The sequence below is a fragment of the Sceloporus undulatus genome, chromosome 1, assembly GCF_019175285.1.
Source record: "Sceloporus undulatus isolate JIND9_A2432 ecotype Alabama chromosome 1, SceUnd_v1.1, whole genome shotgun sequence".
NCBI lineage: Eukaryota > Metazoa > Chordata > Lepidosauria > Squamata > Phrynosomatidae > Sceloporus > Sceloporus undulatus.
The window spans coordinates 207,780,587-207,792,132 of NC_056522.1; the positions used below are offsets into that span (position 1 = coordinate 207,780,587).

The window sequence follows — 11,546 nt, forward strand, 5'->3', positions numbered from 1 at the left end:
GAGAGTGGACTTGAGGTCTCAGACTGATACTGTTTTGGGGAGAGCTATACATTCTAGTACTGTATATATTATCATTAAAGTCTGACTGCTGTACTGTGTTTCTACATTCCAGGGTACTTCCATCCCTTTAAAATGCTTTGATACTTTTATTGCCTTATATGGGTGGGGAACATTATCCTTCTGGTAAATATTTTGATGTTTCACTCAATGTTCAGTAATTTTTTTACTTGTTTGCAGCGACACTCCTACCTCCTACTTGTGTAGAATCATAACAGCTGGAAGAGACTACAAGGGCCATCCAGTCCAACCCCCTGCTATGCAGGAACTCAAAATCAAAGCATCCCCAACAGAAGGCCATCCAGCCTGTTTAAAAACCTCCAAAGGAGACTCTACCACACTCCAAGCTAGCTAGTGTAGCTAGCTAGTCTCCCATTTGAGTGAGTCTGAGACCATAAAAGAGGTCAGGTTGCACACCTGTAACTGTAGTTCTTCGAGTGGTCATCTCTGAACTCACACAATCCTGCCCAAGCTCCCCGTGTCATATGCTGCCTACCCTTTGGATTGCTGCATCCAGGGAACTAGCAATTCGGGGGGGGGGGGGGGGAGGGCCCCTATATGGGCGGGGGGGGGGGGGCTACCATCAAAACACTTATGTAATGCTTATGCAATGTTCTAGGCTCTAGAACAGATTCTAGATCACAAATTATCCAGGTGCAGGGTAATTCATTTCTGCGAGTTCACAGATAACCACTTAAAGAACTAGTTACAGGTATATAACCTGTCCTTTTTGCCCTTTAATCCAGTTTCCTCAAAGTGCAAGTTGTCTCACTTCACAATAGCTACTTGGATTATGGTACACATCCTCATGATCTTGCCAAAATACTTCAACCTTTGAATGTTGTTGCCCATTCTATGAGAGCTGCTGCCACTACTGCAGCATCCACTTCTAATGCCTCTATCAGTGATATCTATAGGGCTGTCACTTGGAGCATGCTTTCTACCTTCATCCACCACTACAAGATTGATAAGTATAGATCACTGGATGACTTCTTTGAAAGAAGGCTCTTTCAAGAGGTACCACAAGGGTCTTTTCATGTGAGGATGTGTGGATTCCTTTTCTCACCAACCTTGAGGTTTTTTGTTTGTTTTTACTATGCAGGTGTATTCTGGGTTGTTGAGAAGAGGAATCCACCCCTCCCTTTGTGACTGCCTCATTTTTCTCCAAGTATGATGGCTTTGTTGTTGTTTTGTTTTTTCTGCTTCTGTGAATTGTAAATTATGCACTAATACTACTGAGCTGAGAGAAGCCAATTCAAGTATTTTCATCAGATATTGTGAGATCATGAGACTTCCTGCCTTTCTGTGGGTGGTGATGAGAGAAACCCAGGAAGTGTGGATTCCTTGTCTCAACAACCGAGAATGCATATTCACAGTAAGTAACCAATGTGGCATTCCAACACCCCAATATACTTCAGGTTTCTACAATCAAGGCAATAAAATAACTGGAACAGCAAAAGTTACTCACAATCAATTAGAAGTCTGTGTTTTATTTTAAAATGCTTATTTTATTGTTTCTTACAAAAATCACTGTAATCCATCTTGCCAACCAAAATTATTTTCACAGTAGAAGATTAAAATTCTATATACAAAATGTGTGGTGTACATTTCCAGCTGCAAGCAAATTTTGAAACCTAGTTCTAGGACTAGCAGCAAATGAATACCTGTAAAGGTGCATTGTCAATTATATTCTCTGAAATACTGTATATTAATGGGATCAAACATCAAAATAACAGCAAATAAATGTCTGGGATTGAACTCTTCAGCTGCACACCACAAACAGCTGTTAATGGTTTTCCCTAGTAATTATTGTCAATATTTTCATCCAGTTCAGCTAATATATATCTAAACATTAATGCAAATCTTAGCGGGTTCATTTTGAGCTTGCCCATATTATTTTCAAACTTCAGACAAAGCTGCACCTAAGAGGTGAAGGCTAGAACCCTAATTATGAATGTCTTTAAAACTGCAATTTCACTGAGGATGGCAAATCCAGCCCCCGTTTCCCTTCATCTGAAGATCAGTAAATTTTTGAGTATCGGGGCAATGCATAAAGCTGAAACTGGAAAATAAAGGGGACCTCTGTATAGTACATCTTGGCCAGAATCCTATCAGTGCACTACACATACATAGCTATAGCAATGTATACAGTAGCAGAAGGAAAAAGAAAGCAAGTACAGTAGCAATGAAGGAAGTCAGGCATTGGAGCCACAAGGGGCTTGAAGCAGGCAGATTCTGCTTGCCTTCCCTTACCACTGCTACATGAGGTAACAGTGCACATCACTGTAGTGCACCAAGAGGTTTCCAGCCTCTGTTACTGAATCCACATACAGCTCTATTACTGATGTGAGGATGGGGGATCTCATAATATTATACAATAAAATATATCTGAAAGTATATCTGAAAGTCTATTCTGCAGTTCCACCTTCCCTGCCTATTTTCCCCAAACAATTTGGCACTACTGTTGCTCTTCAAAGGGTTTTAAAAAAAACAACAACAACCTAAATAAAATGTTTTTAAGAGCATGGCCTAAAATACTACTATGAAATACTTTTGCGACCTACTAGAGTAGACCCACTGAACTAATGTAAGTGTTGGCTTACCAAGTTTCTATTGATTCAATGGGTCAACTCTAATGAAAAGTAAAACTAGTATTTAGGCCTGTATTTCACTGATTTCTGTTCCATTCAAACTACCTAAAAGTACATTCTTTATTTTTGTATGTGCATGTCAGCAATCAGTGATAAAGTATTTCAATTACGGATACAAATTAAAGCTAGTTAATGTGATTTGAGAGCAATAGAGGCCTGCAAGGAAGAAAGAATTGTAGGGATCTTCTCCATTTTGATTATAAGATTGCTGGACAGAAGTACCATACCAAGAAAGATTCACAGGACCTGAGATTTTACGTTCATCAAGTTGAGAGCAGTTATTGACAGTTATGTTGTGCCACAGCTTAATTAGCTGTATGGATCTGTAACAGAGTTTGTACATTTTAAATATCCTTTGCATTGACTGAATTAATTTCTTGTGAGCAACTATGTTTTATCCATAACTTAAAAGTTCACATTTTCCTTGCAGTTTGTAATTAGAATCACTTAAAAGAAACATCTTGTGTCTACCTAGGTCATACATAATCCTCATTGCATTCCACAGGACTAACGCCCTAAAAATGTGCTTAGGACTGCCATATTCAGCCTGAAATCCCTTATCAAATTGGAAGCCCCACTTCTGAGCAGACATACAGGGCTGTGGTTTAAACATTACTATGACAATAATAACCATTGCCAAATATATAAAAATTCTACTGAACTCAATGGAATGGAACTGGTTTAATTCCTTACCTGGGTTAATTCTTTTAATTATCTGGTTTAGCTTAATTACCTGATTTAATTAGCTTACATGGCTTGTTGGTCAGATTTGACTGGAAGAAGATGGGGAAAGCATAAACAAAGAGTTTAATATATATAGCAATGCAATTAAAAGACTAAAGCAATGTAATACTCTGAAAAAGAATTTAGAGTTCTGAAATTGCATTAAATTATAGCGTGGGAAAAAAGCTTTAACCAATATTTTAAGAAAAACTGTGTCAGTACACAAAAGCTGTATCAAGCAGATGTCAAAGTGCACTTGCCCATAGTGACCAAATTGTCTTCACAACTTAAAGCGTGTTGTTGTTTGCAAAACTAGTGCAAGTGTTAATGACATTCAGTTTAGAGACAGGCAAAGCTTTATCAACATCACTTATTTCCCTGAAAGTGGTAGTAAAAGTCAGTAAAAGAATTAAGTACTGTACTTTTGAAACCATTAACTTTTAAAATCTCTACAACAGAAAAGAGAAATTTTCCATTTGTATAACCAGCTCTGTAGAAAATACCACTGAACTTGCATTGTATATTGGCACCGTTAAAGGTTAAACCAACCTTCATCAGTAGAAACCAGTGGTGCTTAGTGTTTCTGCTACATGTGTTGCTGCTGACAGGCAAGTATAGGGCAAGCTGTATAGAAACAAGTATTTTAAAAATCAATTTCTTTTGATATTTTAATGCTACTTTTATGTAATACAGTGGGGCCTTCCCATCTGGCTGGGGAGGTTGGTTGGTTGCAGGCTACCTTGCAGACAGGAGAAACTGTAGCTCAAGCCCATATTAGTCATTGGACAGTGATTTGCACACCTGATCAGTGTGCAATCACTGGCTAACATGGGGCAAGGCAATCTGCAAGAGCGCTAATCCACAAATGGCCAACCCACCAATACAGCAGGCTCACTGTACCCAACTTAGATTTTCATTTGAAATTCCCTAGGTGGAAAACAGGACCTGATCTAGCCAAAATTAAAAGTTCTTAAGTGCCATGGATTTCAGTGTCAATGGACAATGGATTTAAATATATAGTTCAAAATTCTGTTGGGCAGTTATGACTGCATAAGCACCATAAGTATGGTGCTATGCAGTGACTTCTGTCTTCATCCTCCCCAATCCTCACTTACCAGGCAACAATGACTATGGTTAATGAAGATCTATTTCTTCTGTGCCTCAGGAAGAAGCTGACTGACATTCCCAGACCCTCCTGTCAGCTATTACCAGTGAAACAGTAAGAAGCCGGCCCTCTTGTAAGAATTCCCCCTCATGTTGGAGATCACTCACACAAGGGGGAGTGGGGAGGACCATCAGCCAAGACCTTCCCAATCAACAAGGAACAGATGCCACACCATTGATTGCAATGACTGCTTTGCAGTTTGTGGGGACTGGGAGACTTTCATGGTCCCTATATATCCCTAAACTAGGGGCTACTTAGGGAACATGAATATGAAAGTCAGGAGTTTGTAACTCTAGTTTACACATTCGTAACAGCACAACAGGATTCCAGTCATGTTTAACCTTTCAATTAAAATGAATTAGACTTAAGCACTTTTAATATTAGCTGGAACACATACAGATTTTAAAGTTGAAAAATTATTTACCCTAGGACTGGTGCTTAACATTAGATGGAACAAACTGACTGATTCCAAGAAATATTTAAATACAAAAACACATGAAAATCATGAAATGTCTCTCATGTTTTTGAATTCTTCAGAACAAAGTGCTGTGATAGTGCAAATAATTCTCGGAGATGTTTTACAAAATAGCCATACATTAATTTTTGGTAATTAAATCATATAATATTTGAACAAGCTGGTCACTGGTCTCCTTGTATCAAACCTAGGTGCTGAACACTAGAACATTAGATTCAGCTACAGAAACAGCTTAAGGTAGAAGGATTGGAATAAATTTAGACTATTTATTTTTCAGAATGAACCTTGCACTGTACTCTAAAATGAAAACAAAAACATGGCTTTCTAACTGCTGTTTTGTGGCAATCACTACTCCCCCAAACTAAATATTAGAGTTGTAATGGGTTAGCCAAATTTACACAGTACAGACAGAACTGCTGTACTAAAGGTTGTCTTCAGCTTGGTACATCTATCTCATCATGCTATGTACTGCGGAATGTAGTCATGTCCTTTGGCTCACTGCTGGGGACACACCAGTCATCTGCTTCATGATTTGCTGTGTAATGTTTCCATGCTGATTTGTTATACACGGGCAATCTTTCAACAGATTCTGTTGATAAAGCCTTTAGAAAGGAGAGAAGAGAAGAAGAGCAAGTGTTAATATAACATTCCAAAAGCAGAATCACTAAAAGGCACTAAGTTTGGTCAAAATAAAGAGTAAATGAATGTCATGCCTTTATGAAGATAACAGCATCAGTACCATAACCCTCTAGAGAGTAAAGCTTCAGATCTCCTTGGAAGTACTGAGCATAGAGACGTGATATAGGTAAGCCGTAGCCAAATCCAGCCTGAGAAATAAAGCACACAAAAAACTTGCGTTAACTGAAGCACCTGAAGCCAATATAACTACCATTTTGTAGAGTCAACCAAACATACTGCTAGATACACACATTGTATCACAGAGAAAAGTGAACAGAATTGAGGTAATACTACAGATGGTTTCATTCTCAGCTGGAACTGAGTGTGTTGTAACTGGCCTTAGGTGTTTCTAATGAAGAAGTGGACACCTGGAAGATCTGGAGGCTTTACCCTCTTCTTTGGATAAAACAAGGTTCAGAGGGGGAGAGCACTTCTTTGTTGGGGGGAAAACCCACTGCAAGGTTTCCAGAGGCACATATCATCATTTTTTGCCAGCAAAGGTATAGTGCTCTGCAAACAGCACAAAAGGCACTGATGACTACACAATTTCTGCCTCTGCTTTAATACATGCAGTTCTCTATGATTATAGGATTCGGGAGGAATATGCACTGGATATCTACTAATTTCATTTTGGTTAGCATAACTCTCATTATCAAATATGTATGAAGACTGTACAGGACGGTAAAGCAGAACACAATAAAGAACTCCAGAAAAGAAGTGAGTAAAATCATAGACAGCGTATCTCCTTGACACACAGGCAAATTGAACTGTCATGATAGAAAACTGCTTACACCAATTCAACTCACTGGGCCATCTGCTTATACCAAGTCAAATCATTTGGCCATCACACTCTGTACTTCTATACCGACTGGCAACAGCTCTACAAGGGTTTCAAACTCAATTTTCCCAGCTCCACTGGGATATGGAGGGACTAAACCACCAAATGAACATTCCCCAAATACTAGTACTAACAGGTAGGTTGTTAACTTTTGTACAATCCTGTTCCAGTTTGTTTTGCAGGCACTGGTAGATGTTAAATCTCTTGGCTTGAAATGTTTCACCTGCTGATACCTGCAAACCAAACTGCTATTAAAATCTCAAGTCAAGCAAATTTTCCTGGTGGAGGCAATTCTACTAAACAGAGTGCATTTGCAAAGCAGAGCTTCTTCCAAATAAAAAATCCATCTTGCAAGCACAACACAGAATGCTGTTTATAGTATGAGCCGCTAATGTGTTAAGGCGGGGAGGGGAGCTACCAAATAAACTCTGTATGATAATTCACTTACTTTACCCATAGTGACAAGATTAATTTGTTTCAGATGAAAACAGGATTCATGTGTTTAAGAAAACAAATGCAGCACTTCTAAATTTCTTCTTTACATCTGTTTCAGCAGCTTCTTTCACAACAGCTGGTACAGATATTATTTAACTAACCACTGTATAACTTCTCACAGAATTAAATTATGCCTCTACAGGTGTGAGCCATTACATACTGAGTTAGCTGAGTGACATACCAACACTAGCTCTGATACTACAGAGGTTGCTGAAGTATAAGGGATCTAACATTAAGGGTTAGTACCCATTCCTAGAAAAATACTCAGGAAAAGGGGCAGAAAAAATGTATTCTGTTTACTGAGGATTGTTCTCAAAGTAAATACAGTCAGCCCTTCTTATACAAGGATTTTTTATACACAGACTCAAGTATACATGGTTTGAAAATGTTCCAAAAAAGTATAAATTTCAAATAACAAACCTTGATTTTCTGTTTTTTATAAGGGACACCATTTTGCTATGCCATTATATTTAATGGGACTTGAGCATACACGGATTTTGTTATACACGGAGGATCTTGGAACCAAACCCCAGCATATAACAAGGGTCCACTGTATAAGTAGGAAATTTAGAAGTACTGCTGTAGGAGAAAAAAAATATAGAAATCACATCTTGCATTTTTTCAACAAGAGGAAAACAACACTACACTCACGTCTCACATAACCTGTTTGAGTGAATCATTAACTCCCTGGGTAATCCACTAAAACAACAATGGCTCACAGACGGTAAAAAATGAGCATCTCTAAAATGTTCAGAATTTTGAATTGGCCCAGTATGCTAATACTGTGAAAAAAGACAAGACAGTGGGATTGTTCTTGCTCAGTTAACATTGTTAACTGCAACAAGCAGACGTCTGAGGGGGAACAGATAATCTAGCTACAGCCTGAGCACTTTCAACAAGCATTCTTGCATTGAAAAAAAAAATTCCCATGCAAAAGGTGGTCCTGTGCATCCTAGCTTTAGTTCATTTGTTTCCAGCATATATCTGTACACAAGCAGTGGATCTATGAAAATTCGGCTAGAGAAATAAAGGATAAAATAACTCATGCATTTCTCAACTGACAATGTGAGGGAGCATACAGTGTACAGACCAAAGGTGTTGCTCGTGATGTCTCAACACGAGGACGTGGAGCTGTTGAATACATATAGTTAAACAGGCGATCAATTTTTCTTAAAGGAACACCACCACCACGATCACACATCTAGAATATGAAGAGGAAAAAACAAAAACCCTTGACTGAATTATTGTATGTACATGAATTCCCTATCTCAATATTTATTAAGAATATTGTCGAATTCTACATTCCACTTTTTAAAAATATGCATAACTAAGTACAGGTTGAGTCTCCTTTAAATCAAAAATACTCCCAAATTGTCCACATGGGTAGCTGAGACTGTGACCCCTTTGTTTTCTGAAGGTTCAATGTACACACTTTGTTTCACACAAAAAAATATTAAAATATTGTGTATAATGTTACCTTCAGGCTATGTACATAAGATGTATATGAAACAAATTAATTTTGTGTTTAGACTTGACTCCCATCTCCAAGGTACTTCATTATGTATATGCAAATATTCCCAAATCCAAAAACTTCAAAATCCAAACACCTGGTCTCAAGCATTTCAGATAAATGAGACCCAACCTGTAGCATCTCTTGGCCTGATCCCATCCCCAATCTATTTTACTGAGCATCAGCTGCACCAAGAGAAGGAAGTTTGTTTTGCTGTCAATTGGGGCATGGGTAGATGACATTTCCACCTGCTTCCAACCAGCCAATGAGGCTGTGTCAAGGTCCTGCTTCAGGCTGTCCCAGCTTTGGTGGCTGGCAGGCGGGAGATGGAAACATCATCAGCACAACACAAATGATGAGTACTCTGGCTTATTTATACAACACATCCTATGGCTGGTGAAAAATGCACACCAATGGTAGCCTCCCTCTCATCCCGAAAGGTGGATTTTGCACTGTATTTATTATATATTTAAAATATTTTCTATCCACTTTGTTAATCAAAGTTTCATAATAAATACATAACAAGGAGCCCTGGTGGTGCAGTGGTTAAATGCCTGTACTGCAGCCATTCACTCAAAACCACAAGGTTGCGAGTTCAAGACCAGCAAAAGGGCCCAAGCTCGACTCAGGCTTGCATCCTTCCGAGGTCGCTAAAATGAGTACCCAGACTGTTGGGGGCAAATTAGCTTACTTGCTAATTAGCTTACTTGCTGTTCACCGCTAGGATCTTTGGAATAGCGGTATATAAATAAAACATATTATTATTATTATTATATTATAATAATTAATTATAATTATTATAATATTTATGTGTATTAGTCAACCTGAGAACTCAAGTGAGAGAAAACATCTGATAACTATAATAATTAATTATAATTATTATAAACATAATTATAATTATAAATTAGTCAACCTGAGAACCAAATACACATTAGTCAACCTAAGAACCTAATACAACGTAATACACAATATTGGTGTGGGTTGATCTTTCACTGTTCAGGACCTTATTACTTTTGTCACAAAGGCTCTGCAAATAGGGTTTTTTTTAAAAAATTAAAGACATAAAAGGAAAGCATGAGGAAAGAAAGCAGAGGATGGAGACAGGGAAGGAAATACAGAGGGAGAAATTGAAGGATTGAGCATTCATTTTGATATCACCATTCCCATAATGACTAAATACAGTCAGGCTTCTCTATCTACAGATTCTGTATCCAGAGATTCAAGCGTCCACATCTTGAAAATATTTTAAAAAAAACATTCTAAAAAGAAAACATTGATTTTCAATTTTATATGTCCTATATTTGTCCTATATTTTACGGTGCCTTGTCTTTCTTTGCGGTTATGACATCTGGTCACCATGGCTTCACAGGGTAGAAAAATGGGGTCTGAGGATACATGTGGCCCAGTTTTCCTAACCTGGCCTAGAATTTTTTTAATGTAGGAAGTTGGAAAATATTGTTAAACAAATAAAAGAAAAAAGGGAAACTGGCACTCATTGAAGTATATGTAGTTTCAAGACTCTATATATTTCAACAACAGATGCATGTTTCATTAATATTTTCACAAAACATTAACTTAATGTACCTAGATTTCATGCCCCTTTCCCCTCTATCTCTATAAAATGAACACAAAAAATGTATTTACCTTATTGCTATTTTTAGACATGGAGCAGAGGCTACTGCTAGACATATTGTCCTTGTCTGGCATCCCTATAAGAAAATAAGGCATAGATTAGAATAATACTGCTGGGAATCAGAGTTTTCTTTTCATGTTGCAAGATTCTGGTTACCTATGCATTTATACAAATATGTTCTTTTGATTTAGTGAGGCTAAGTGCCCTGTCAGATATCCCTAACACCATTAGTCCCATATATTCTAAACCCTTGGGCTCTCTAGGGTGAAAAGGTTCAGGAGAGGTATCAATTAAAATCAAATAACTCAACATTATTTCAGAACATATGGCCACTGAATGGAAGGCTAAAGTACTGGCAGTGGTAAAACAGATGCTTATTTGTCATTCTGGGAGAGAAAAACCCTACTGGAGCAAAGTACACAAAGAATGAATTTTTTTTCCTGTTTTTGTAAAAAATCACAAAATGAATGGGATTTTCTGTGAATTGAGATTCCTGACTGGTATTCTATCCTTTTTTTGTTAAGACTACATGATGACTCCCATTTCGAGCTTAGAAAAGCTCCCTTTTGTGGATTACAACTCTTAGAATCCATCAACTGATGGATTCTAAGAATTATTATCAAAAAAGTATCATTTCCAAGCTCTGCCCATTCTTGAGTTTCATAAGGTTGAAATGCTCAATCTCTCTAAGGCCGCATTCCCACTATGATTTAAAGCGAATTACTGATCAGGTTACCATCATTCCCATTTGAAACCGGTTCCAATCCTACTGTGATTGGTTTCAAACGCAAAAAACCACTCTTTCCTGACCCTAGTTCTTTGGAAGTTCTTTTGAAAAGAATCAATTCTGAAGCATGTTCAACAAGTGGGAATGACAGATTTGAATTGCATCATTCTGGAGGGAAGGGACTAATGGCAGAGGGGTGTTTACTATCCCTCCTTAATTTCTGATAGATCCCCCACCCACCCCCAGTGCTGTCTTTGTGTTTGTGGTGTGAACTATGGATGCATAATTTAAAATAAAATAGATAGAAGATTTGATTAATTGTTTTTTCAACTACTTGCAATCAGTGCGGCAAGTAGTTGTGAAACATACATACATATATAGAGAGAGGGGGGGGGAGGGAGAGTTCCCAAGTCAGGCTGCCTGGGCTGCCGCTTACATCATTGATGATGCATAGATGATTGACATGCATTTTGAAGTAGCACAAACTAGTGGGGATGACAATCATGCCAAAAAAGAAGCGATTACAAGGGGATAATGAAAAGATCCATTTTCATAGTAGGAATGACGGACATTTTTGGAATCGATTTACCAACA

General features: G+C 37.9%; 2 protein-coding genes across 2 annotated transcripts in view; both read right to left on the bottom strand.

Moving 5' to 3' along the window:
* The window catches only part of RAPGEF4 (Rap guanine nucleotide exchange factor 4), a 372,660-nt gene extending 362,365 nt beyond the window's left edge, over positions 1-10,295 (bottom strand). Inside the window, exon 1 of the mRNA XM_042464157.1 lies at positions 10,237-10,295. Coding sequence (XP_042320091.1) covers positions 10,237-10,281 — 45 coding nt within the window. The 5' untranslated portion in view covers positions 10,282-10,295. The remainder of the gene's footprint in view (positions 1-10,236) is intronic.
* The window catches only part of PDK1 (pyruvate dehydrogenase kinase 1), a 27,681-nt gene continuing 17,679 nt past the window's right edge, over positions 1,545-11,546 (bottom strand). Inside the window, exons 9-11 of the mRNA XM_042464178.1 lie at positions 8,173-8,283; positions 5,785-5,898; positions 1,545-5,673 (exon numbers count right to left, since the gene is read on the bottom strand). Coding sequence (XP_042320112.1) covers positions 5,533-5,673; positions 5,785-5,898; positions 8,173-8,283 — 366 coding nt within the window. The 3' untranslated portion in view covers positions 1,545-5,532. The remainder of the gene's footprint in view (positions 5,674-5,784; positions 5,899-8,172; positions 8,284-11,546) is intronic.